Source organism: Rhamphochromis sp. 'chilingali', assembly GCF_963969265.1.
Source record: "Rhamphochromis sp. 'chilingali' genome assembly, chromosome: 7".
NCBI classification, from domain to species: Eukaryota; Metazoa; Chordata; class Actinopteri; order Cichliformes; family Cichlidae; genus Rhamphochromis; species Rhamphochromis sp. 'chilingali'.
Window position 1 is genome coordinate 3,642,466 of NC_137934.1, and position 27,962 is coordinate 3,670,427.

At 40.0% G+C, this 27,962-nt stretch overlaps 2 protein-coding genes across 4 annotated transcripts; both read right to left on the reverse strand.

Annotated features, from left to right (window-relative positions):
- Positions 1-3,211: 3,211 nt before the first annotated feature.
- On the reverse strand, positions 3,212-11,019 carry mapk12b (mitogen-activated protein kinase 12b). 3 transcript variants are annotated; one of them, XM_080886647.1, is made up of 12 exons: positions 10,706-11,019; positions 8,703-8,832; positions 8,510-8,568; positions 8,317-8,428; positions 8,197-8,226; positions 7,126-7,173; positions 6,920-7,034; positions 6,747-6,845; positions 6,428-6,507; positions 4,572-4,650; positions 4,323-4,496; positions 3,212-3,376 (listed from the first exon to the last, which is right to left on the reverse strand). In XM_080886647.1, the coding sequence occupies exons 1-12, from the start codon at positions 10,822-10,824 to the stop codon at positions 3,312-3,314; spliced, it is 1,110 nt and encodes a 369-aa protein (XP_080742773.1). In that variant the 5' UTR covers positions 10,825-11,019; the 3' UTR covers positions 3,212-3,311. The 3 variants fall into 3 exon arrangements, with proteins under 3 accessions (XP_080742773.1, XP_080742774.1, XP_080742775.1); XM_080886648.1 differs by having other exon boundaries at positions 6,747-6,818; positions 10,706-11,017; XM_080886649.1 differs by lacking the exon at positions 6,747-6,845 and having other exon boundaries at positions 10,706-11,018.
- Positions 11,020-11,386: 367 nt separating this feature from the next.
- mapk11 (mitogen-activated protein kinase 11) lies at positions 11,387-27,760 on the reverse strand. The gene is made up of 12 exons (XM_080886659.1): positions 27,515-27,760; positions 20,418-20,547; positions 20,256-20,314; positions 19,917-20,028; positions 18,152-18,181; positions 17,791-17,838; positions 17,584-17,698; positions 17,407-17,478; positions 16,923-17,002; positions 16,632-16,710; positions 16,269-16,442; positions 11,387-15,087 (listed from the first exon to the last, which is right to left on the reverse strand). Exons 1-12 carry the CDS (start codon positions 27,625-27,627, stop codon positions 15,014-15,016), a joined length of 1,086 nt encoding a protein of 361 aa, XP_080742785.1. The 5' UTR covers positions 27,628-27,760; the 3' UTR covers positions 11,387-15,013.
- Positions 27,761-27,962: the final 202 nt, after the last annotated feature.

Sequence of the window (27,962 nt, forward strand, 5' to 3'; positions counted from 1 at the left end):
ATAAATGGTTATTGTTAGCCATTTATAATTCTTAGATACAAATTTACTACCCATGGGTCAGAGCCAGCCAGCAGGGTTGGTAAAAGAAAAGCATCAAAGCAGTTGTGAGATGAATAAAGAGGATCAGTGCAACTTTTGGTACACAAATCTCTTGCTTTTGTTAGGTATGGTTGAATATGTAAGGTAAAATGGGATGTACAACAACTATTTTAATATCTGAAAAACATTTTTTCATCATTTGTAGCTCTTTCCAGTAGTAGGTGATTTTGTTTGAAGTTGTTTAAGTGTGGTAACATATTAGAACTTACTGCAGTTTGGAGTAAATATTTATTATGAACCTAATAGTTTTGCATTGAAGAAAAATTTTTTTTTGTCTATACTGTCAGTTATGGTTCTTAGAAAAAAATGAATTGGTGCATCACTACATAAAACAAGTCCCTTTGACACTTCTGTTTTTGTAGAAGATTAAATATGGTACAAAACATCTAAACCTATAAACTTTAGAGTTAGCAAATGAAAGGCTTGCAGTTCTGCTTGGGCAGGCTAACCGTCTGTAACAATCTTCTTTAAATATTCAACTTCCAGATTTCTTCTATTTAAAAAAAATTACTGGAACTTAAGAAGTAGTTATGACCATATCCCTCTTTTATTAGTAAAATAATCTTTGTGTAAAGGTATTTGCTCCCAGTTTTGCATTTGTCTCCAAATCTTGACTTACATGTCACAGCTATGTTTTGAGTAGCAGTGGCAAACAGCCCAGAGATGCGATTGGTGGCTTTGCAGGTGACAGTTTTGGAGGTGTCCATCTCCCGAGGAGTGATAGAAACAACATTTCCTTGACTACGGATCCATGGGCCTTTATCTGTCCTCCAGCTGTAGTAGCAGGATGGCTGACAGTACGCATAGCAATTATAGGTATGGCTCACTGTGGGATTCATCAAACTGGGGCCTGAAATGGAAACATTGGTAGGTCCAGCTATAATAGAAAAATATATATTTGTCATTAGTGGAACCAGTATGGGCTAGTGTCCGTAATTTTTCACATGACAATAACTCAGTGAACTGCTCTTAGTTTTGTAAAAGATCTAACAAGCTCATACCTAAAACCTGGATGTTCTTTGTTGCCGTAGCACTCAGCCCGTTGTCGCCTGAGACTGTACATGTCACTGTTAAAGAAGGTACCCAACTATTAATAGTAAAGGCTAGCATGTTGCTTTGACCCACGGCACTTTGTCCATCCAGAGACATGGAGTAGGTACATGTCCCACAACTGGAACCGCACTCAATGCTGCTTGGCACACCCACCGTCACATAGTTTGGGCCAATAATGACTGGTTTCAAGCCTTCAGAAAATGTCACAAAAATTAGTACTTTATTGCACATAATGTTCAAATTTATTTACAGCTACAGTTCATTTATTATATATTGTTTATGATGATACCTAGAACAGCATTAGCATAAGACTTGTATTGAATTAAATGTAAAATCACTTACCACTGTCAGCCAGTTCAGAGGGCTTTCCATCTGAAGACAGTACTGGGTGAAAGCCTAACAACCAGTAAAGCAAACTACATAAAACATGTAAGCTTTTAAGTTTACAAGAAAATGTAGGCCTAAACAAAGTTTCAGCTATTTTGGGCTGTTTTCGGTCATACAAGGTAAGGAACAGATTGTTAACAAGTTTTTTATTTGGGATTGTTTTTATTAATCAACTCTACTTGCTGCTTATCTTAAGCTAACAGGTATGTGAAGAATCATCTAACGTTAGCAAAGTGTAGCATTACTGCAGGCCTTGTGCTGACTTTACACTTCTTCTGTACTTGTGTTTATAATTACACCGTGTTAGTATTATCTTGTTAATCATGGCCATAGACCTATGCATATATCTGTGCAGGTTCTCAGTCATCCAGGTCATGCTAATCTAAGGAGCTTGGAAAGAAAAACAACTGGACTTCATTTCACCTCACCTCACCATAAAGAAGTCCAGCCGCTTTTCTCGCCAAGCTCCTTGGATTACTGATGCATAGGCTTACAGAGGCTGATGACTAGATATTACCAGTAACTATTTTACTTGGGAGGCTTAAATAAATTGCATAGCCTTCAAATTGTTTTTATGAATAATCTTCACATGGATCCATAAGTTACCCACTACTAACTTGGCAGCTGTTGAGCTTAAAGTTATACAAAAAATATACGATAGCAAAACATATTTTAAGAATCAAAAATAATAGTGCTCATAATGTCTAACTTGATTCAATTTACTTTTTCAGCATACTTTTGTAGATAAATATAGAATGTTAAACGTAAGAATTTGGAAAAACAGCAACAAAACTGAAAAAGCAGAAAAAGGTTAACTGTCAATAGAAACGCGTTAGCCCTATGTACAGTGTGCCACGCTAACTTTTTTATCACAGCTACATTTGAGTTCATCGAAGGATTGTGTTACCTGCCAGAAACAGAAACACCGAAATTCTGATGACATTTGTGTTTTCTCCTTTTGGTTTGGATGTGAAGGTATTATCCATTTTTACTGTACGAAGCTGAAGTGTATCTCCGGGAAACAGTCCACTGACACAGAGCAGTCAGGCAGCCAGTCAACATGACTAAGCACACAGCTCATATCAGTAAGAGCTGAAAAGAAATCACCCTTCTTCGTCACCGAGCAATCCATTGCTTTTGTTTCGTAGCACAGTGCGACCCATAGTGGTTACACAAAGGTTTCAGAATTTCATCAGCTATGTATAACCGATTTAGATGGATGAGTTTGTGCACCTTGGGTCAATTTTCCAGAAGCTGATTTTAAAGAGTGGAGAATTACACTGCAGCAGTACTCCCATCTTTGGGCTACAGGCTCAGAGCCAGATAAAAGGAGTGCTTTGAATCTAGGGTGGTGATAGTTGTAGAGAGTAGCCCAAAAAGGAAATGTCACAGGTCTGACCACTCGAACAGCAAACATTTAAATAGAAAGGCATTTATATAGCAGTTTTCTAGTCTTATTGACAATTCAAAGCACTTTATATATCTCAAACTAATCAAACACATGCATATAATAAACTACAACACAACAACTTAACACAACTTAAAACAACTGAATAGACCACATTTATTGAAAGCAAACATTTTGACAAACTAATAACATTCAGTCTTTCTACACAAATACTAAATGTCAAAGGAAAAGAATACTTGTGGGTGTAGGTGCAAGTAGGTGCAATTTTATTTGTAAGAATGTGTGTGTGTGTGTGTGTGTGTGTGTGTGTGTGTGTGTGTGTGTGTGTGTGTGTGTGTGTGTGTGTGTGTGTGTGTGTGTGCTCTTAAAGTGACGTCTCTTTCGAGTCCTTGAGTGGCCTGAAGGTCAGTATCTCTGTGAAAGTGTGACCTGCACAACACAAAAGAGGAAACTGTTATTAACAGCAATGCTAAACTCAAGTTTAACAACTAAGACACTGCCTGCCTTGCTGATTATGTTACGAATCAAGGCAGCTTCTGTGTATTATTAGATTTGAAATCTGCATCAAGTAAGATTAGCGTACACTGACCTCTTTTGGCCTAGGGAAGGTACTGCAACTTCATGGAATTAATTTTTTTTTTTTTTTTTTTTTTTTACTGTCATTCACATTGTCAATTTTTACCTATTATCTATACATCTTTTCTGTATGTTTGGGGTTATCTAAAGGAAAAATCTGGTTCTTCAGCAGTTAAATGCCCCACTTTGTTTGGTTGTTTGGTGTTAACCAGGAAGCATTAGAGGCTTTCTTAGATTTGTTTTTTTAACCTGAAGAACAACTGCTGGCTGCAGATTAGAACAAAAAAAGGAGAATTGGGGGGAAAGGACCAAAACAGTAAAGATCTGTGCCAAAACATTAACAGCTGAGTAATAGGTTTTTTGCAACTCGATTAATTTCAATTGAATTCTATTTTATATAATGTAAAATCACAACAACAGTCATCTCAAGGCGCTTTATGTTGTAAAGACCCTACAAATATGCAGAGAAAACCCCAACAATCAGATGAGCCCTGTGAGCAGGCACTTGGTGACAGTGGGAAAGAAAAACTCCCTTTTAACAGGACGAAACCTCTGGCAGAACCAGCCTCAGGGAGGGGCGGGGCCATCTGTCGTGGCAGCTGTACCTCCCATTCTACTTTTAAATACCTTCAGAACCACAAGTAAGCCAGCAATCTGATAGTGTGATGTAGAGGGGACACGGTTTTATGAGGTCTTTTAAGCTAAGATAACATGATTTTACATTCGATTCTGGATTCAACAGACTTCTGTCATATTTCTTTCAGAATATTTTTGAACAACTCCAGTATTTTTTTATTACGTTTCCACAGGTCCAGCGGCAGTTCTGTGTTGTCTAGGGTCTGATCGTATGGCAGCGCCTCGGTCTCCTCCTCCGTATCTCTGAACTCACTGAAGAAAGGGAGGTCAAGCGCCTCAGAGGCGCTCAGCCTCTGGTCAGGGTCCAGAAGCAGCATCTTTTCCAAGACACATACAGCTGTAATGCAGAGACATGTCATATTCTGGATGATAGTAGCTTAGTGTAATTTATGGATGGTGTATGATCACGTACCATTTGAGCTAGCTTTGGAGAAAATTGAGTGCAAATCCTTTTTTGGCACTTTTGGTAAGCTTCTGATGTAGTTTCTGGCCTGTTCGCAGAGGGAGAGGAAGAAGGTTGATCATTTGAAATATTAAATCAGTGACAGCACATATGTCTACTATTGTCATTTCAACAAGCCCCACCCACTTACTGCTCAAACCTTCTATTTGTGAGGGGCAGCCAATCATGAGAAAGTTGCTTTAAAAGGAGGAGGGGGCTGCACCAAATCAATCTAATGCAAACCAAGATTAAAACTTTTGGAAATGGAATTGAGCATAAGAGGTGACCTTTCCACATGCTTGATTAAAGTCTACACAGGAAAGTAATTCTTTAAAGTCTAATTCAATGCAAATGTCACCTGAGTGCTACTCATGTAGAATACAAGAATAAGACGCATGCACCAGTTTGGCGAAATGTACCGTATTTTCCACACTATAAGGCGCACTTAAAATCCTTTAATTTTCTCAAAAATCGCCAGTGCGCCTTTTAACCTGGTGCGCCTTATGTATGAATTCTGGATGTGATTACTGACCTCGAACTGATTTTATGTAGTACACGGCGCTCAAAAATCTGTCAAAAAATGTTTTAGTACGACTTTGGTAAGCTATGAAGACACAACGCTTGATGGAATGTCGGACAATTGTGACTACCGTAGTCAGAAGCCTTGCGGACTCTGTGTAATCTGGGTCTAAAATTCCGTCAGCTTCAGGTCCCAAAGTCAAACGAACACTGCAGCATCACTGAGAGTTAAAAACTGTCTAAATTCTTTCATCTTTAATAAAATGATCAGCGTGGCTGCTTTACCAGGTGTAACAATTAAGTTTAATATCCAGGCATCCATGAAAACAGAATTTATTAAATTTAATGGAGTTAGAAGTTAGCAGGAAGTTAGCTCGCTAGTTTCCACCTAAACATGATATAGCATGTTCTGACTGAGAGATTTCTGAAAAAATTCAAACGTACAGCTCTGCTGTCACTTCCAACATAAATGAAGACAGAAAACTAAACAGCAGTGAAGTTTGTAGGGTTACTGAAGTTGGGCTAGCTGGTATATAATGATGTGCTACGTGATCACTAGCAACACAGCTATGTTAGCATAACATAAGCACAGTGAAGCTGGAGGATGAACGCTAACTTTTTTCCACTCAATAAAGGTTTATGCGAGGGTTCCCGATGGTTAGGAACAAATGCAATTACATGGCAGGATGCTGTAAACTGACCAAACTTCAGTCAGGAGAACAACTGAGATAATCCATCCACAATATGAGGTTAGTCATTAATATACTGCAACAACATGGGAAACGAGCAGCTGCGAGAGAATTCAACATTAATGAATCAATGTTACGGAAGTGGAAGTAGCGAGAAGAATGAGTTGAGTAAAGTTTGACTTATCTGACTGTTTTGTTTCACTTAATGCACCTTATAATCCGGTGCGCCTTATGGTACGAAAAATAGAGCATTACAGTAACTAAGAAAATAGGTAAGGAAGATGCACTGCACTCGACTCCCAGTGCCGAGAAAGTCCTAAACACAGCTACTCCTGTGCTTTCAATCTGAAAAATATGTGTTTCAAACATACTGTGAGAAAAAAGGAATGGTTTTGATAAACTTCTGTGCATCTTTTTGTGATGAGAACTGTGAAAACGCTGTGACCAACTTTGTATTGGAATGCATTATAGCAACTATGAAACCAGACTGACCACAGCTGCTTTTCCCTTTGAGGTCTGAGAGAGCAAATTGCATATCTTTTACAGCCCTCCCCTTTTTCAACTTTACAGCCAGTGTTTCATACTCAAAGGGAACTGTAACCCCGGGTTATTACTTACATCTTGACTTTGTAGTTTCACAATAAAGTCAGGAGATGGGGTTCCTGTAATCTTCATGATTTCCCTCAGCTGGTCCAGGTCTGACAGTGAAATATGGTTAAGAAGGGTGTGTTTAACTGATTTTTGATATTCAATTGTGAGCTTTCTTTTCAGCTTGCAAGTATAATGGGATCAACATGAAGAGACAGTAAAAATAGGAAAATGGGGAATAAGTCTTAATTTTGCTGTGAAGTGAAGGATTCAGGTGGTTAGTCTTAAACATAGACTGCATATAAAAGATGGCAAGGGTTACACGCTAGACTAACACGGTGAAGGATACGGTCGTTGCCTTTGAACAACGGCTTTCCCAGCAGCATCTCCGCCATTATGCAACCTGCCGACCAGATATCCACTGCAACCCAAAGCCAAGCATCTTTATCTGCAATTTTGGATTAAGAAAGAAATATATCCTCCTGATTTTTACCCCCATCCCTATAAGAAAGATAGCTGTACCAGTTTGCGTATAGTGCATCCAGTTGAGGATAACCTCTGGCGCTCTGTACCACCGTGTCACCACATAGCCGGTCATTTCAGAATCAGCCTGCCTCGCCAGGCCAAAATCCAGAATCTGAAGTGGAGGAAATAACTGAACTTTAACACAGAACGTGACTACGTCTAAAGACTTCACATCGATACATCTTCATGCTATTCGGCATTACCTTTAACTCACAGTCTGGGTTAATGGCTAAATTTCCAGGTTTAAGATCCTGTGGTGAAAAGAAATGTTGAGACCAATGAGACCAAGAGATACAAACAGTATGTGATTCAGGTTTAACATTAGTCATTAAAAGTAGGAATTCAACTCAATTTTATTTACATTCCATGTAACAACCCTTATTATTGTGATACAGCACCACTAGGGGGTGTTGTCCTGCTATTGTAGTAGTTGGGGAGACTCCTAGTGTGTGTGTGAGTGCAGCGGCAGCCATTACAGCCGAACAGTCTGTTCAGAGAGAGACCTCATCATTGTAACGCGATGGCACCGGCGACTACCCATCCCCGCACATGTAAGTATGGACAGAGGAGAGCCGTGGAGACCTGGCATGTATGGTCTTATGTTGCTAACATCAAATAAGGTCTGTTGTTCGATTTAACTGACTGGCCTCGAGTTATCCAGCTAACCTACACACCACATGCCCGCTGGACCCACTAGCTGCTCTTTCTTCGCCAGACTGCCGTTACAATAACAGACATTGCCTCAAAGTGCTTTATATTGTATGCATAAATACCCTAAAATTTATTAGATTAAATTACATAATCCCCTGTGAGAAAGCTCTTGGTGACAGTAGGAAGAAAAAAATCCCTTTTAACAGGATGAAACATCTGGCAGAGCCAGGGTCGGGGAGGGGCGGCCATCTGCCGTGAGCGGTTGGTGGTGAGGGGAGAAGAAGAGAACGGAGGGAGGCAGGACAAAGGATTTGGAATTGGAAGGCTTGTTTCTTTAGCAGGGCTAGCAAGGGTGAAAAAAGGACACATTTTTTAGCAGTAATTGATACGTTTTCTGCTCTAATAAGCAGTTCTCTGAGAGGCAGGAAAAATCAAGGAAAGGCTTTTGAAAATAGACATTTCAATAACACGATCTAACAGTCAGCGTATCAGACACAAACGCACACACTCACATAACAAAGCTCCCTGTGTGGGAATCGAGATGAATGGGACCGAGTATAAAAAAGAGAAAGTAGCCCCGCCACCCCCAAAGCTCATAGTCTAAAAGGTCAAAGGTCACCTACCCTGTGAATGATCCCTGCTGAGTGGATATACTGTGGAGAAAGCAGAGAGAGGGGACATCAGATCAGCTCACTGAAACACTTTCCTGTTGTTTCAAGAAATTTCATGAGGGTTTCATTCACCTTGAGTCCTTTCAGCATCTGATAGACGAGGAACTGCACTCTGTCCTCCGATAACCTCTCCAGCTTCATCAGCTTGCCGAGGTCGGTGCCCATGAACGGCATCACCAGATAACTGCGGAGAGGCATGGGATCAATTCAAATGAGCTCTGTCTGATTCTTTAAGAGTGGTTAAGGAGAGCAGAGAGAAACTTACAAGTCACGAAACCGGTCGAGTGAGATTTCAGGAGTGAAAACATCCAACAGCCCAATGACCTGATAAGCCAGGAGGGAAAAAAAGCTCAATTAAAATCCGACTGGAATGATATTTAATCACATCTCTTCTCCTTCAAGCATGAACTTCAACATCTGCTATAATGTGAGTCGTATTTGCTGTTCCCGCGTCTTACGTTTTCGTGCTTCATGTGTTTGAGAAGTCGCAGCTCTCTGTAGGCCCTTTTGGCAAAAAGTTTGGTCTGGAAAGGCCGGTGGAGTTTCTTGATGGCCACCTGTGTCCCTATCCGGCGGTCCCATGCTGAACTGATGAGCAAGAAAACAGGTTTTATTGTCAGACTGAAATTTAAACTGGAATTACAAACCCCGATTGCACAATGAAACGTTTTTTAATGATCTGAATTAAAACCAGAAACAACTGCATCTTTCCATGTTTTTTCCATAGAAATGTGTTTCTTTTGTTGTGTTCTTGGTTTCAGTCAGGCACCTGCCCCATTTTTAGTGTGTGTGTGGATGTATTTCCCAGTTAAGCAAACTTGTGCTTTTCCTAGCAGGACAAGTCACCGTGTCTGCAGTGGAAAAAAATGTAGACTGCAATGTGACTGGAGACAAAGTGCATTCTGAGGAATTAACTCAGGGTCTTTAGCTTGACCCTAACAATAAGAGTTGGGGGTGGGTTTTCTTTGTTGACCCTCAGTCACAGTACACAATGCAAAGAGGGGCCCTAGACAGCCATCTGTGGAGAGACCACTGACCAAAAGAGCACATACAACCAGGACCTGATGCTTAGATAGGCTTTTATTGCAACATAAGATGCAGTGATGTGCAGAAATCTTGAGTCGCTTTTCATTTATTTACAATTTCCTAGAAAAATGGGAAATGGAAACAGAGATTTATTGAGACAAGTGTTAAAACATACATGGAAATAAAGCATATAAGCCAAAAACAGAATTTATAATTCTAATAAGCTTGAAAGTGGATAATTGGTAGGTCCAACATCATTCTTTAACACAGCCTGATCTCTCTTTGGCAAGTTTCCTTGTAGTTTCTTTAAGAAGTCTTCAGGACGGACATTCAAAGCTCTCCTTTGGATGTTGACTGACTGATACTACACTGCTTTGACAGTGTTGAGGTCCGGACTCTTGGGGAGGCCAATGCAAACACATACAATTGGCAATGTGTTTGTTATCAATATCCATTTTGACGAGATCTCCAACAGCTGGCTAAAATGGAGCCTCAAACCATGACAGAACCTCCAACATGTTCTATGGATGGCTGTAGACACTTGCTGTTGTACCTCTGTGCTGTCCTCTGAATCAATTTTTTAAATTTGTATTCATCAGCCCACAACACCCGTTTCCACTGATTTTCAGTCCAGTTCTGGTGTAATTTCTCTTCGTCCTCCTTCCTTGACAGCTGCCCTCAATAAACAGTAAATGGATCAACTGAAGAGTCAGGTGCATCTCTCAGGTCCTGTGTCAGCTTGGTTTTTTTTCCAGTTTCTTAAGGACAGGACTCTTTTTTTAACAACACACTGCACACGCTGCTAAGACATGCCAAGTTTTTGGCTAATAGCACTTTGGGAATTACCTTGTTGGTGCAAGGCAACATTTCATGCCTGTCCAACTGTGTTACTTTGGTATTTCTCATAGATTCAACTGAAGAAACAGGAACAAATGTTGTGTTTTTGCAACAAGCTGCTAGGAACAAAGTGCAAAACTGATTATTTGCTAAGCTGACTGTTGTCTGTAGGCAACACTTGAGTTAGGTGTCTTCTTCATGCTTTGCTGACCAATCAGCGAACAAGTAAGCAGGGAAAATAATCCCTCTGAAAATGGTCAGGTACAAGGACTGGACTGAAAATGGGTCAAAAAGGAGCCAAAGAAAAACGTTGAAAGATTTTGAGAAATCCCGAGGAAACAATTTAGAAATTACAAGCAAACCTGGCTCCCTGGAAGCAAAATATAAAGAAATGAAAGGAGGCTCAAGACTTTTCAGACCGTACTGTACTTTATAGCCTTTCACAGTATGTACACAGACGTTGCTTAAAGTCTAACAGACTTGTCCAACTGCATAACACGCACAGGATAGGTTTGTTGACAATCAGTCCAACACAACAGATTTTTTCTTTTTTAATCAAATTCTTTTAAAACTTTCAGCTACAGCTTGCATAACTCACCACACAGTCCCATATGCTCCCGTTCCGACCTGCTTCAAGTCTCGATACCGCTCCGGTACCTCCCACACGGTTCTGTTGATCTCCTGCCTGTAGAACCCCGTCCTGGAGCGCACAGCCATACCCTACCGACGAACAAGGCTGCGGCTCCGCTCCAAACTCTCATGTGAAGAAATAAAAGTTCCACAGTAAAGAGCAGCTGTAGAAACTGCTGGGGCGCAAAATTCCTCCAGATGCGATCTCTTGTGCGCTTTGGAGGATCGATACTCACGGCCCCCCAGGACGCACACGCAGACTCACGCGCACTGAATTGTTAGTGGTTGTTTCTGGTCGCCCATGGCACTCCGTGGGTGTGTCTACAATGTGGGGGAAAGACTGCAAAACATCTGTCCACCCTATAAGGTTAGGTCCCCCCTGCGTCCCTTCAGAGCTAACCTTGGCTTCTAACATAAAGTCAGTAAACTTTCTTTTTTTTGTTTTAGGGATTTTTAGGATTTTGATATTTTTTTGAGTTAAGTTATATTTTCTTTTACACCTGGTTGTGTGCACCTCAGTTTAAATACCTGATATACATGTCAGTGCTTTTAGCAGGGGAATGTCCAGAGTGGGCGCATGGGGTGCCTTGACCCCAAATCCAAAATATAGGATGTCTGAGCAAAATCCATGTTCAGCTGTCTTAATTAATTATTGGCAACACAAATTTTATTTTTTTGAATTCCTTCTACAGTGGCTCTGAGAGTTCAAACGCACTGCAACTTTAGAAAATTTCTGGAAAGCACAAAAAACACAGTGGATGTTAAATAAACACAACAAAAGCAGAAAAAGTGAAACAATGGAAGTAGAAAAAATGCTAGTGTTTGGGGGGGGAAGATAAAGATGTGATGGAACAGCTGCAGACACGACAGAAATCCAAATATGCGAAGGATTTTACTTAAACATGCTTAAAAGAAGGGGAGGATTCACTGGTGATGTGAGGGAGAAAAGATGCTAGGCAATGTGTCTTTTAATCACATTATTCATAAAATACTGTTTATGTTTGCTATTTACTGTTTAGCCTGTCATCATGAATTACTACCCCCCAATAACAAATTCTGTGTTTTGTGAGGGGTTTTTGTGTGGGGGCTCTTGCTATTTTTTTTTTCTCTTTTATTCAACTTTGATCGTCTTTGTGTACTTTTCCAGTGCTGGTGTTTTCTTACATTGCAGTGCATTTTTCCTCACAGGGGCACTGTATATTTTTGAAATATACAAAATATACTGCAAATTCCCTGTGAGAAAACCCATTTAGTCAGTTGGAACACCCCATTAAAAAGCAAACAAACAAAAATGGAAAACCTGTTTTCTTCAGAGCAAAACAAATACTAAATGATGAGGTTTGTAGTGTCTGAGTTTTACATGTAAAACCACCATCATCATCTAGATTGCTTTATGTCTTTACAGTATATATTTATGTCAACAATGTATTTTATTCACAATTAATGGTTCTAGTCCAAACTATAAAAATCACACGTTTAATGATATGAAGTATGCAAGAATGATGTGTACTCTATGTGAGACATTTTGGCAAACAGAGATGATCGAGTTTATTCTGTTGAAGCCAAAGCTTAAAAGTCATGGTACTGTCTGATGACGAGAAAATCCTTTGAATCATTTGGAAACTAAGAGCTGACATTCATTTTAGCGATTTGAAACTCAGGACTACAGTTGACTCACACGCCACCATGTATTCAAAAGTCATAACTTGTAACAAACATACATACATACATATACATTCAGTTTGCAGTTGCTAATTAAATCCACCACATATACAACATAAGCACATAACACTGTAACATTCAGAGCTCACACCTTGACTGAGACACAGTTTTGATTAATTTAGACTTCAAATTCAACATTTTTCATCCAGTATTAGTGGACAACTTGCACAAAAGGCTACATGTAGCACTCCAGTGTGAACCAATCTGGGGGGGGGAAGAAAAATAAAAGAATAAACTTTCTTTCTTGTGTCCTTAAAGAATTATTCTTCACGCAGAAGTAATCTTGCTGGTTGAGTTTAATGTGAGCAGATTGAATCAAGAAACTCAGAAGACTTTGCATTACTGCGATGGAGCACATATGGATATGTCCACGGGTACATGGTAATTTTTTTAAAACAGCGTTTTTCTGCTTTTTTGTTGTTAAAAAAAATTGTATTAAAAAAAAAAAATCACAGTGTCACACTCATTTACCTTAATTATGAGTGGACAAAAGGCCAAATGCAGAGAAAGAAGCTATGTTTACCAAAATGCCCGCGTACATGTGAGCAAGTCTGGGATACAATTTACTTCATGTAGCTAGGAGTGGTTTATCTGTCAAGACACATGCTAAAATTCAATTCATATGCTGTAGTATTAAACCTTAAATGAGTGCCAATGATGTGTATAGACCATTCTTTACTGACAGAACTGTATCAGTACATTTATTCTAGCTAGTTTAAAAAACCTAACTAGGCTACAATAACAGCTACAGTTTCACCTTAGCTAGTCTTGTGAATGCCTGCGCTAATACCTGACATCGGAAGGCAAGCCAATTCACTTATTTGTTTTATACCTGACATTCTAGCCAACATTTGCCAACATAGTTTACATATTGAATTAAACATCAGCAGCAGTCAGATATAAATGTGAATAGAGTGTTTAACTGGCTTACTTTGCTTCTTATCCTGTTGTTCAACATGGACAATTAAAATGATTCAATTACAATTTAAACCTATTATTTAGTTTGTTGCATTCAACTTCAAATACCTTTCACTTGATATTTTCACTGACCTTCAGGGCAAAATCTGTGGTTTGTTGGCTGTGCTTACAGTGGTTTAATACCATGCTATTATTAAAACAGCAGCAGCAGCAAAAAAAAAAAAAAGTTACGAGAACTGAAACTCCAGTTTGTGGCAAGATGAGTGACACATCAGTGGGGAAGTCAGCCATTTGTTAGAAAAATGCATATATGCGTTCGGCTTGTGTGCTTACGCAAATATTTCCAGTCAGAGTTGCCAAGCATGAATATTTATGTTACAATGTTGCACCAAGCTTTTAACTGCAGCAAACTAAAATACACGTAATGGAGGTTAAAAAAGAGATGATCCAAGAATTATGGAAAGAAAAGAAAAAGATGCTTAGGTAACATGAAAGATGACTAATGAGCTCCCTGGTTGCCACAAGCAGCCAAATATGGCTGCTTTCTGTGAATCATCAGTATGTGGTGTTTGACCGGTCAATGCTTGGATGAAGCTACAAGTTGCATAACAGATTATTATCCAGCATTGTTAGACACCTTCTGGGAACTGATTCTGACAATTTGCACAATGTCTGTAATGTTAACAGTTGTAAACACAAATGGGGATCTGTATAAGACAGCAGAGCAGTAGAGAGACCTTACGGAGCAGGGCCAAAGCCAACAGGTGATCGGTTGACAGCGGAATCTGTATATGAGGAAAGAGACTCACACTGTAAACACAGATCTGCAGGGCAATCATTCTGTTTCAGCTTTGGCATATATTAATTATCTTGCTAATTAATAGCACAATTGGTGTTTACTATTCTGTAAGGATGGGATGACTTTTCATCCATGGAAGAACATTTTCAGACATGAATTACAAAGACAGAGGAGGTGAAACACTGGTTACATTTCCTGGTAATGCCTCTTTCTCAACCCCAAACTGGTTTAATAGCAGTGTGGCAGACACAGTAAGCAGTGGTTATAATACACCACCAGTAATATGCTTTAACAATAAAATGCACAGAAGTCATGCATCAGTAGTATGCAGGCTGAATGCTAAGCTGTTCTGTGATGTGAAATGGTATCACTGCAAGCATGATTTTTATATATGAAAGCTTAATGGCATTCGTCTTGATGATGACACAGCATTCCTGTTGTTGCTTTGGAAATCCTAGTGTGCATTTTTTCCTCCTCCCACACCTTCTGTTGGTCTTTAAACAAAGTTCAGTTTCTTAAAGTTGCTTCCTCACATGAATCCTCACGTCCTCCGTGGCCCCTGATATTGAGCAGTTCCTTATTTTACCCTCAGTGAGCGGAACCATAACAGGAAGCAACTTTCTGCACTGGTGAAATCCTTTTTTTAAACTCGAAAATGTTCCCTGTAATAGTAATGTTCACATGTGATCCCATGGAGACCATCCTGCCCTGCTGCTCAGACAAACTCATGACAGGAAATCAAACACAGTCATTTCCTTTGCTTGTTTTTCCAGCCCTCCTTGCATTTATTGACTACATGGTCCTTCTTCAAGCAGAGGAGGCAGAGCAGTAAAAGTCTCACTGCTCCACCTGAAGGCTGTCAGTCTTGCTGCCAGATGCTTTGAAGCTGTTCACCTCTTCAAATACCAACTCTGTGGACGTAAATGAAGAAGAAGGGAGAAGAAACACTGTTAGGCGTGCTGCTCAATATTCGGAATGTAACAATAGAAACAATAGAAATTGTGACATTGCAAAAGCACCTTCTTGATGTTTCATGGCAACAACACAGGATAATATAATGTGCATACTTTAAAGTTTCTTCAGGTTGCTATATTAGTCCAATATAGCAACATATTACAGTCGATAAAACCCAAACATAAAGCATAAACTAAAGCTGGCTGCCCCTCCCTGGTTCTGCTGGAAGTTTCTTCCTGTTAAAAGGAAGTTTTTCCTTTCCACTTTTGCCAAGTGCTTGCCCTGAGGTCCTTGGATGGTCATCTCTGTGTTCAATATAAATTGCCTTCTTTAGGTTTTCAACAAACTTAAAGAAGTCCAGATGCTTTTCTTTCCTCGCTCCTTAGACTACGATGGCCTGGATGACTGAGAACCTTCACAGACATACCACCCACCATAACATTAGTACAGATGGTGTTTTAAGATCAAGACCGTGTGGGGCTATAGACATGACAGTGCTGCCCCCCCTGCAGAATAATCCATCTCATTACACCCCCTAAAACTGCTAGAGAATGATTTGGCAACGATGAAAAAAGAGCCCAAGGCACAGACCCAGGCTCAAAACTCTCCAAACTGCCTCTATTGGTTTTGCCAAAACAAACTCCATCCACAGAGGCCCCGTCCTGCCACCCACAGGACCCCATGAATTAGCTGCCAGTGTGCTCTTGCCAGACACCACAAGGTTTTCCCAGATGTCACGTGTCTATGCCCTGGCTGGTCAGAGTTGTTTTGGCAGCACAGTATGAGGCAGGTGGTGTTGTGGTGAATACTAGTCTCCGATATTGCACCATATTGCTTAGATGGTGCATTTCTGCAACACCCATGCAATATGAAATGTGAAAATCAGTGCAGCTTGAATATATTGTCTTCTTGTTCCAACAGACTTTTATTTCAAATGGTACTTTTTTATTTGCAGAAGAGGAAGTTGCTACTGGCACCACAAATCTAAAACCTCGACAAATGTCTTTCATAGTCATATTTTCTAGTTTGACAGCAGGGACTACAGCAGAATTCTGTGTTTCAGGTAAGACGTGAGTATGGTATCTTCTGTCAGCTGTTTTAAATCATAAAATCACCAAATTTTAAAAAGAGGCTTTACCTTTCCATTCTTCTAAAGTTCGGTCTTTGCTCTCCAGTGTTTGGTCATAGGGCTGGGCCTCTGGCTCGTCATCTGGATCATGGTACTGGGAGAAGTAGGGGTGGGAAAGAGCTTCGCTAGCTGAGATCCTCCCGTCACAGTCCAGAACCAGCATGCGCTTCAGCAGATCAACAGCTAAAAGAGAGACAAAAAACTAGACAAATAAAAGAAGGAAATAGCAGGAGGTCCAAAATTTAATTTAAGCCTATATGGTTAAAATGCATTTCAAATTTGCAGGCTGGAGAGAGTAACTTTTAGCAGAGTCTTAATGGTTTTCAATTGAATTTGAGAAGCTGATAATCCAATCTGCAGTCCATCACCCACCCAGTGGATTTGCCCCTCTGAAGATCTTTTCCAAGTCCTGTTGGGGCATGAAGGGCAGAGATTGGATGTACTTCTGTGCCTGCAAATACACACCAATGTTACACTCATGGCAAGTCACAATTTGGATAACATGTCCAACCACTGGTGATCAATTATGTCCAACACTCAGACATACTGACAGCCAGGTCAATGGAGTGACTAATCAATCAGAGCAGTTTGCTTTTGTCAGTAGAAACAGCTTTTGCGGAAAGCATTATTTTGACATTCCCAATCTCTTTGTAGAGTCCTCACATGTTCAGAGCAGATCTTCTTTAACAGCTCTGGTGTCGGAGTTCCCACCACCTCCATGATTCTCTTCAGCTGGTCGATATCTTAGCACAGGAGGAGTTAAGGGCCATCGAGATTTGCGGAAGTCATCAACTCGCAAGATTTGGCTCATTAGAGTATCTTTTCACATACCGAGGCAGATCGCTGCTTAAAAGACATCTCGAAGCCTGATAGCACAGAAAGATCAGTAAATCAAATTTGTTTTAGAGCCCCTCCGAGACACTGAATACAACAGCCTAGACAATTCAGTCTTTTGTGTTTGCTCCTATTCATTCCCCAGTTTCTCTCTGTTGAAGCAGCTCCCCCCATAGAAAGGCCTATGATTGTAATGCAAATCCACAAGAGGTCCGCATCCATGGGACGGTTTAAAGAGGCAATGGAAGGTTCCCACTAAGACAGAAGAAAAGCTGCAAATTGCGGTGGACTCACGCCACGATGATAAGGATACAGTCAGTGCCGGGAAAAAGGACTTTTCCCTTCAGTAGCTCTCCCATAATGCATCCCACTGACCAGATATCAACTGAAACAGAAACACTACAGGTTCAGCCATTCAGCATTTGCCCATTTTATTGCTGCCAAATGCAAAATACTTTGAAAACCTCATTTTCATTCGATGGCATCTTACCATTCTGATTGTAGTGCATCCAGTTGAGCATGATCTCTGGTGCTCGATACCAGCGAGTCGCCACATAACCTGTCATCTCATCATCTGTCTGCCTGGCTAAGCCAAAGTCAAGGATCTGTAGGACAGGTGAACATTTTATTTCCAGATTGATGGATTTCATTGGGTGTAATGTAGCATTTGTAGGGTTAAACTAAAGACCAGTCTTACCCTAAGCTCACAGTCTTCATTCACTGCCACATTGCTTGGCTTGAGGTCCTGAAGACGTTGGTTAAATAGATAGAGAAACATCACAAGAATTACAACATATCTGAAACTCAGCAGCATGAGCAAAATAACCATTATCCCATTTTCTGATCGACTTTTTTTTCAAAATGTGAAATGTACTCTCAGAATTTCACCCAATGAAACATGCTGATATGTTTATGTTATAATGCCGGACAGTCTGGAGGTGATTTTATCACCTTAAAACATTTTAAGAAATGAAATAGGAAAATGCTTAAGATGTTGTCGTTTCAACCACCAAAGTGCAGCAGTGGTCTCTTGACCAAGGCAAGAAGAAGGAACTCACTCTGTGGATCAATCCAGCTGAATGGATGTACTGTTCAACAGGTGGCGTGGCAGGGGTACAGGGGGAGGAGAGAGAGAGAAGATGGGGGTCAACAGTGCAGCTCAGAATTTAACTTTCTGCCTCTTTTGTCTATCGGAGAGTGAAGAGCCAGCATCTACAGGCAGCTGGATGATTCAGTGTTAGATGGCAAATCTTGGAATTGTGGATTTCAAAGTCTGTGTGCACTTCAGTGTAGTGATTTCAATGTTACATTGTATATAAATGATCAAAAGTTATCTATTTGATTTTCACAGAACTGTTTTGAAGCCTCGCCATCCACCATCTTTTGTTTTTTGAAGTCACATGTCAGTGGTACACTATGGTAGCAGTGTGTCAATCACCCTAAAGCATATTGAACTTTTTTTAAAAAACAAAAAACAAAACCAAACATAATGGGATGTATAGAACGAATGTCTTGTTATATAAAGTCACCAGAAAAATGTCAGAAATGATGTGTTTTTTTCAGCCAGTCTTCAGCACGTTTTAGGCATCAACAGATTAAAGGTGGACCTAGTGTTTGCCCCCTTCCTGATTTCCTAGTGTGTTGCATATTTGTCACACTTAAATGTTTCAGATTGTCAAACAAATTTTAATATTAGACAAAGATAACCCGAGTATATAGAAAATGAACTTGATAAAGTGAAAAAAGTTACCTAAACCTACCTGGTCGTGTGTGAAAAAGTAATTTCCCTTCTTGTTAAATGATTGATTAACTGTAATTAATCGCCATGTTTTGAAAATTTGAGTTCAGTTTGGCTAAACACACTCAGGCCTGATTACTGGCAGGACTGTTGAATCAAGAAATCACTTAAATAGAAGCTGTCTGACGAAGTAAAGCAGGTAAAAAGAGCTCAAAAAGCAACACATCACGCCACAATCTAAAGGAACTACTGAGAAACAAAGTTATTGACATCTATCTGTCTGGAAAGGGTTAAAAAGCCATTTCTAAGGCTTTAGGACTCCATTGAACCACAGTTTGAGCCATTATCCACAAATCGAGAAAATTTGGAACAGTGGTGATGATTCCCAGGAGTGACCAACCGACCAAATTTACTCCAAAAGCATATCAACAACTCATCCAGGAGGTCACAAAAGAACCCAGAACAACATTAAGGAACGACGGGCTTCACATTTCTCAGTTAAGGTCAGAGTTCATGGTTCAACAATAATAAAGAGACTGGGCAAAAATGGCATCCATGGGAGAGTTCAAGGAGAAAACCACTGCTGACCAAAAAGAACAGAAAGACTCGTCTCGCATTTGCCAAAAAGACTTTTGTGAACTGACAAGACAAAAGCTGAACTTTCTGAAATGTTTTAGTCCCGGTGGTAGTGTGATGGTCTGGGGCTTTCTGTCAAAACATCCTGAAGGAGAATGTCCGGCCATCCGTTTGTGACCTAGATACGGCAATTTGTGCTTACTTGTGTTACCTTTCTCTAAATATTTAAATTTGTTTGATGACCTGAAGCATTTAAGTGTGACAAACATGCAAAAAAGTGATCTCCAGTTAAAAAAACAAACAAACAAACAAACAAGAAAGAAAGAAAAAAACAAGATGGCGATGACCAAAATTCCAGGTTTGTGTATTCAAATCAGAGTCTGTCTGTCTTTTGTATACAGTCTATGATTCGCTGCTGTTACATGTGTCTGCTGGCATTAAAACAGACACAGCTGATTATTCATGTTGCAGTGTGGCATGCAGGAGATACTCGTGATGCAGTAAATTACCTTGAGGCCACGGAGGAGCTGGTAAATTAAGAACTGCACATGCTCATCTGACAACCTCTGAAATTTGACTATATTATTGAGGTCTGCGCCCATCAGGTTAGTCACCAGGTAGCTGGAAAAGAGGAGAGAGTCTACATGAGTGAATGGGGGAGGGCATTTCAGTTCAGAGGAGAACATGGAGGTGCTGCCATAGCAACCATCTGACATCTCTACAAGCCTATAATCCCCCTAGGATTGCCTGTATATATGCATCAGTATGCCCTCTAATAAGAGAAATATCTAAAAAGGTGGACAGCTGTACAGCTTGTAGAAAACACCGAGGGAAAAACAAAGATTTACAGCTCATTGAAGTCTTCTAATGTGGCAGCAGGTGTGAAGACGTCGAGCAGCCCTATTACCTGCAGAGACAGAAACAGAAGCAGAGCGGATCAATAACGGAGCGAAAAACATTCAGAGAGCCACGTCTGTCTGTCTCTGGGTATTTTTATAAGGAGCACTAACATTCTCGTGTTTCATGTGCTTGAGAAGCCTGAGTTCCCGGTACGAGCGGCGACTGTGTATGAGAGACTGGAAAGGCCTGGATAGCTTCTTCACCGCAACCTTTTGCCTTAAGACCACATCGTACGCCGAACTGCAAAGAGCAAACAGATAAAGCATTTAACACGTGTGTGGATATACTTAAATGCAGTGCCATTAACACACGAGCTAGGCTAAGCTACTACTTCACGCTGTGATGAATGCCTGAAAGTTGAAAATAAAAAGAGAAACGGGCTGGAAGAGTTTGAAACGCAAGCAGACGGGAGAAGTGAGTGAAAGAGGATGTGGTGGAACAAGGGAAGCGAGGATGTCAGATATTGTAAAAGTGCTGCTGGGTTTTTTTTCATCTCATCTCTTTTGAAATGTAGATGTCACTCCACATATTGAACACTGAGCCCTGCTGCGGCTCATGCTGAATGCCTTTGTGGTGCCAGTGTCTTTTCAGGCCTGCCAGCTTTGCAACCGCTCTTAGAAAGAATAATAATACAGCCATCAGAGGGTGGAACAGACCAACAGGAAGAGCGGGTGGGAATTGAGTAACAATGCATAACATTGCAAAAATAGACCAAGAAGTAAGAAAAAGAACTATGACCTGAAAATTTGTGTGATGAACAACACTTGCAAAACAACTGATGCAATAAAACGACTGTAAACATTTGACATTTTAAAACAAATATCATTTACATCTGGCAGCATGGATGAAATGTTTTACTCCGGTTTATGATAACATACTGTACATAAAGGATGGACAAAGCTTCCTGTTCTGATAAGTAAAGCCAGAGCTAAGTGCTTTAAAACCTGCATTATGTCTACTAGCCAGCGGGGGGGGTTACTCCTTTGGGCGCAGTGCCGCATTCCAGATTAAGTCTGAATTTCTTTATCTGGAACACCCTTTCAAGTCACATTTCATACTTAGAAAGTAAGAGCAGCCCCGCCAACCCTGAGCTAACAATCCAAAGTTGCATAAGTGAGCATAAACAGCAGTAAAACTTTAAAACTAATCTGTGCTGCCACTGTTGGCTAGCACTGACTCGACTCTATCCACGAATGTGCTCCAGTAGTGGTTTTAAGCTAAAAGCAAAGAAGTAGTATGCTCTATTACTCGTGATACTTGAAAAACTCTACCTTGCTAAGAACTAAGCAAGTTTTTTCTCGCTTTTCTAGCTTTACTACTGGAATTCACTAACTTCAGAGAGATTTCACTCCCAAGTTTCGACATCTGACTTCTGAGGTAACCGGAAAGTGACATAAAAGGAGGTTAGATTGCACAGACGTCATTGGGAAAATTATCCTAAAGCTCAGTTGATTCATGACCTCAGTTTCAATACTTGAAATGTGCAATTCACTTGTATTTTTATTTTTTATTCCTATTTATTCTATTTATCCCCTTCGTATATTTTATTTATATTGTCTCTGTATTTATATATATATGTGTGTGTGTGTGTGTGTGTGTGTGTATATATATATATATATAATATTCTGTAACTCTGTAACTCTGTAACTTCTGTCGGTGCTGTGCTTTTTTGGAAATCGAATTTCCCAGAGGAACCCACCCGAGGGATTAATAAAGTTCTATCTTATCTTATCTTATCTCTTATCTTATCTTAGTTATCATTTTCCTGGTGAGCTTATGGTCTCAATTGCTAGTCTCAAGTCTTATTTTATTTAATATATTATTATTACATTGTTATAGTACATTTATTCAGAATTTTTCCATTTTGTAATTGGGAAGTTGTTACCATATGACTGTGTAGCGTCCTTGATTTCCAGAAACACAACAAGATCAAGTCACAAATGCATAAATCAAGGCTTCAGAGTGGGACTGTGTAAAGTGATTGGTGACATGATGGTGCCTACATGTTAAGCTTTAGAAATCCTGTGTACGTTAGTGATTAGTATATATACATAGTGGCCTCATCTTCTCACCTAAGATGCCAAGGGAATGAAAACGCTTTTAACCAGAAAGCATCAAATTATTCTTCTAATTCATAACATCTTTGTTTAATTGAGTGTCCTCCTGTGCAGGTAAAAAGTACTGTTCCCTACAGAGATTGTGGATGATGTTCTTAGGCCATTTAGCAGCTTAATACATTTTTTCTTTTACCCTTAAGACCTGCAAAGATTCAGCTAACAGCAGGTATAACGTCTGTTTACTTTCAGACAGTTACAGTAGAGGTGTCCATGAAATGATGCATGTGTCCTGTTTTTTTTTCCTATACATACTATAAATATTGCTGTATCTTTTCCTGCTGATATATAATGCTTACGTGCTTGAGTTTGCTGCACTTTTGCACACTTCAGTGCATCCATGCGGCTCTCCGTCTCCAAATCACCTGCTGACAGCCCGGATGTCCCAGCTGGGCTACGTCCAGGTCAGCAGCCAGCCTCCTCCGTCTGACATAAAGCAGGCCTCACCGCCTTGAGCATATCTTCCCCCCTGCCATCTTCCATACATGGGTATGATGCACCATTCTCAATACAAACAAGCTAGCAAAGGCATCGATTTCTCCACTGTCCTTTTGTCTCAGTATGCCTTTAATATCCCAGCTCTTAATGCACATTGGGTTTCTCAGACAGAGACGGTGGAAGTAAACTGTTTTTGCAATGAGGAGAAATGTTTCATATAGATAAGATAGCTAGCAGTCTAAACAGTGATATATTCAGATTAAATTTAAGAGAAAGCCAAAAATGATTTGAGGGAGGCTGCTACATGGTGCTAAATCAAGTTGTCTGCATTAAGAGAATTTTATGTTATTTACATTTTTTTATAGGAATTATGCAAAGCTACGCAAACAGCTGCTACATTTAAATTTGTCTTCCAATAAGCTTATTTCACAGCTTTTACCCTGCGATCATTCACATGCTATTTATTCATAAGATCCACAACAACTCAGAATCCCAGTGTGCTTTTTCCTCCCTAATTTATCAAATTTCCAATCAACAATCTGACAAGCAGAGATATAACAATCTCGACAGGAGAAAATGAAGCAGTCATGTTTTATTCATAGTAATCCAAATGCAAGGCTTCATGCCCAAAGTCTAGTGAACAGATGTTACATATGCTCACATGAGATGAAAGCAGCCTTGATCAGCTCAACATATATTCTGTCTTGATGTTCAATCTCGAGCAAACGGTCCAAAATTGTCCCATTTTTTTGGTTGCGAGAAACCGAAGCAGAAAAGGAATATTAATTGGGATTATGGCTCAAGGCAGGAAGCTGAGAAGACAGTGAGGCTATATTAGACATAGAGTATGACAGCAAAATTCAAGAAGCAGTGAATGGTAAATTATTAAAACAGCTTTGTATTCTTGGTGCTACTTGCTCTAGTGTCTGTACTCCAAAGTTATTCCTTATGTATTTCCATGCAACTATTCCATTTTTCTCTCTTAAATCTGCCTTTTGATTCCCCTACTCCCAGTAAGGATGGGGGATAGATGTTCTTCAGCTCCAGCTATAATGGATTATATGAGCTTGTCGGGTCCTTGACCTAAGGCCTATTTTCTCGAGAGATTGCACTGAGAACATGGATCATTTGTGCACATTTCAAGACCTGGACTGCTTGAGTATCGACCCCCCCCCCCCCCCTCTCCATCACGACACGACAGATACAGATGCCATACCCTTAACCCCATCCCCCTACTGTTTGCTAATCAAGTCTTGCCATGAGAAAGTCAGTGACAATAGCTCAAGATCAACATTAACAATGCAGGGAAGCACTCGGTGTCAGCATGTGTGTGGAGGAATGCCCTTTGTGTATTTGTATAATTGTATAATAATCTAAAGCTCAACCATTCGCACTTGGCCTGTCTAGAAATTATGCTTTGAGAAGCAGGTGAGTAAGATAAAAGGATTAAGAGACCTGCTATGGAAGAAAGGTTTGATAGCTAAAAACAGTGGATAAATGGTTAAATTAATTAGCTAAAACAACTAGAACGAAGCTGATTAACCCTTTAAAACCTGAACCATGAAATAACTGCCAGGAAGTGTTTGTTGAACCTTTAGACAAAATATATATAAAAATACATCAAATGTTAATCTGCATATGAGTTTTCATTTGTATCGCATTTGCTACATTAGCCATATTTTTGCAATTTAGTCATTACAAATGTGTCATGCAATTTATATCATTTTGGGGGGTAAAAAAAAGTCCCGCTGATGATGCAGAAGTCTCAAAAACTCCCCAAAACACGTGTATCAAATACGATACGCTTGGCTTTAAAGGGTTAAAACAGTTGGCTGATAAGTGTTGGAAGCATTTAGCTTTAAAAAATGGATCGTTGGATAATGGATAAGTAATTAATAAGTGGTTATTACTTCTTCTTTTTTTTTAAAGAATGTAAGTAAGCTAAATAATGGATGAACTGGGCTAACTTAAAATAGGTGTTAAATGGATTAAATAGTTAGCTAAAATTATAAATAAATAAATAAATATTTTTAAATCACATACTAAGGAGGAGTAATGCTATATAAAGGATGAATTAAACACTTGCTAATACCTTAATAATGCTTAGTAATGTGACATTATTCTAAAGTGCTACCACTAAACCTCAGATAAACGGATTCATTTGGCTATAAACTGTTACATGCAAACTCTAATAGGGCGTCATTGTCCACTTTTATATATAAACAAGGGAAAAAATTCATTTAAATCAATATAGTTTGATGATCCAGAGTAATATGAGTGAACAGGTTCTGTGAGTTCACCTGTCAGGGCTGTGGTGATGTGTGTTAGCCAGGAAGGGTTTGAATAGCTCATATCTGTAGCCTACTGGCAACAGTTATGCATCATTTTCAGCATGAATCTGTCCTCAAAGGGGGGATTATGAGAGTCACTCACAATGCTAATGTTTACTTCAGTAATTAAGACTCAAGAAAACAGTCTATCAAATCATAATCATCCTTTTATGTAACCAGAGAAGAAGTCTAGAAAGTGCGTCTTGTGGCAGTAGCTAGCTATAAATAATAACTCTGCTTCTGGCATTGACTTTTCTGTCTATACACAAGCTCACTGCACCTTTAGAGAATATGAGTTACAAGCGTGAATTGCTTAGGGCATTTTTTTTTTCTCAAGAAGGACAAGATACGTGTTGAATGGACTTTTTTTCATAATGCATCCTTTGTACCATGAGTATCCAAAATGGGAATCAGACCTTAAACTTACTTTAAAAAATGTCCATGTGAGTATTACCTCGAGGCTGAAAGGCAAAGTCATGATCCACCCCTGTGCATTTTTAGTCTGCTGCTATTCTGAGCAGAACTCTAAAGCTGCAAATAGGCAAGATGCTAATGCTCAGTACTCCTGTGAAAGCTTCTATCACGACGTGAGGTAAGTGAGGGAGACACACATCCCATCATCCCATCATCCCATCCCAGTTCAAATGTTGCCTTAATTCAAATCTGACAGAAGAGGATGTTAGCCATCAAGACATAAACTGCTTTTGTGAGGACACAGGCAGTGACATCTTGGGTGTGGTTTAACGGGCTGAGATATGAGCTCTGTATATGTGTGTGACTGGACACAAGCTCCCACTACTACTGTGTAAGAAGGAGATAATAAAGTGAGACTAAGATGCAGGAAATTCAGCCTGGTTTTGGGTTCGGTTATTGGCACATTTTTTTGCCCGTGCAGAGAAAGCTCAAACAGAAAATGACACATCAAAACTTGACAGGCGATTCCAAACTGGCTGCACAGAGTGAGTGCTCCATCTGTAGAAACTTGGACTCCCTGCTATTATATCATATTATATCATCTGCCTCTTTTATTTCCTTGCTACAAAGCATCACAGGATTTGGGTTTAGACTTACAGGATTTGGGAACTTAGCAACGCTGACCTAAAATTTTAGAGTTTCTCATTTTAGCCTGAAAAGGCTGAGTGGGCTTGTGTCATGTGATGTCGTCACTTGGTGTCTACCCGGTTTAATGTGGAGGTGATGGCATAGCTTTTAACTACCTCTCATAAGGCTTTTAGAGTCATTGGAGGAAGGTCCGTTATATTATATCTGTAAACTTCTCTACAGTGTTTGGGCGTTTCGGCTCATAGATAAGTGTTTTGCTCAGCTGCCAGGATCAATCAGTTTGTAGTGGAAGGTTTTTCAGACTACTCACAGCTTTAATAGTCATTTCTCACTGATACCACTGAAGCTGGCAACATGCAAATCCGCTTAAATACGTGGCACAATGTGATTATTCCTCAGGGATCTGTCACACAAACACAATAACAATTTTGTCTGCGTTTTCATAGCCTCCTGGTAACAGCTTAATTAATATTAACTGTCAGAGGAGGTTATGCCATGACATATCGCCATGGCAACGGCATCCCACCGGCTGAGGCAGATTTATCCAAATCTAAGGCAGTTACATTTTGCAAAATTGATAGTGCATCCACACAGAGCGTGGGGGTTATAAACAAAGGAGAGTGAGTGTGCAGGTGCAAGGAATACAGCATCAAACTTGCAGCTGTGTTCCCATTCCAGATGTGCTACACACACACACACACACACACACACATATATATGAATATCTGCTGAGGTGCTACTCAAATTAAATCTTAAGATTCGAGACTTTTTTCCAAGACTATTTCTGTGTGTGTAGAAGCTGGGTGGGGGTGAGGAGAGGGTTATTGGGGAAATTCCTGTACTGTCTCATTCTGTCTTTCCCTCCCACACACAGGCTGTAAGACCCACAGACAGTGAGCGGTGGGACAAAAACAAGCCCTGCAGACCTGCCTGTCTTTCTATAAGGCTGACATCAGTGCAAGCAATGAAATCTTATTCATGCACACAAAAACAGGGGCGGAAATGGAATTTGAAGGTGTTTTGCTGAATATTGGGAGCATGATAATTAAAAAAAAACGCCAGTAATAACAGCAGTGAAGACAATAAAACATCCCAAACAATCAGTTAACAAAGCAGCTCGGTCCTGAGAGACACACACACATAAAGCGCTGTAGTCTACTGATGCATCATGAACAGAAATACCGTAAATGTTGTGACTGTTCAGCCTCGCCCCTCCACTCTCACAGCACACACACACATACATACACACACGCACACACTCACCACACCGAGCCGTAAGCTCCGGAGCCCACCGGCGTCAGGTTCTGATAGCGCTCTGGAACCTCCCACACAGTCTTGTTCAGCTCCTGCCGGTAAAATCCCGGTCTGGCGGACATTTCTGCGAGCCTGCTACAGAAAATAAAAGGTGTGCAATAAAGGGGAAGAGGGGGAGAATAGAAACGAGAGGAGGAAATCGGTAGATTGGCCGCCGTCTGCTGACTGAGCCAAGCTACTGCTGCAAGCACTGCACCGGCCAGTGACAGGCTCTCTCTCTCTCTCTCTCTCTCTCTCTCTCTCTCTCTCTCTCTCTCTCTCTCTCTCGCTATCTCTCTGTCTCTCTCCCACTTCTACACACCCAAGAATTTGTAACACAAGATAATAGACCATCATTAACAAAAACAAAGATTTATATTATATTATATTATATTATATTATATTATATTATATTATA

Bases quoted from the DNA above. Each gene is read 5' to 3' on its own strand.
- mapk12b (XM_080886647.1), bottom strand. From the start codon at position 10,824: ATGGCTGTGCGCTCCAGGACGGGGTTCTACAGGCAGGAGATCAACAGA. The intron at 8,429-8,509 runs GTAAGTTTCTCT...GCCTCTCCGCAG, and splicing joins CTCGACCGGTTTCGTGACTT to TTATCTGGTGATGCCGTTCA. The intron at 4,497-4,571 runs GTACGTGATCAT...TCTGCATTACAG, and splicing joins CTCCAAAGCTAGCTCAAATG to CTGTATGTGTCTTGGAAAAG.
- mapk11 (XM_080886659.1), bottom strand. From the start codon at position 27,627: ATGTCCGCCAGACCGGGATTTTACCGGCAGGAGCTGAACAAGACTGTG. The intron at 18,182-19,916 runs GTAATTTACTGC...CCTGTTGAACAG, and splicing joins AGCTCCTCCGTGGCCTCAAG to TACATCCATTCAGCTGGATT. The intron at 17,479-17,583 runs GTAAGATGCCAT...TTTCTGTTTCAG, and splicing joins GATGCACTACAATCAGAATG to TTGATATCTGGTCAGTGGGA.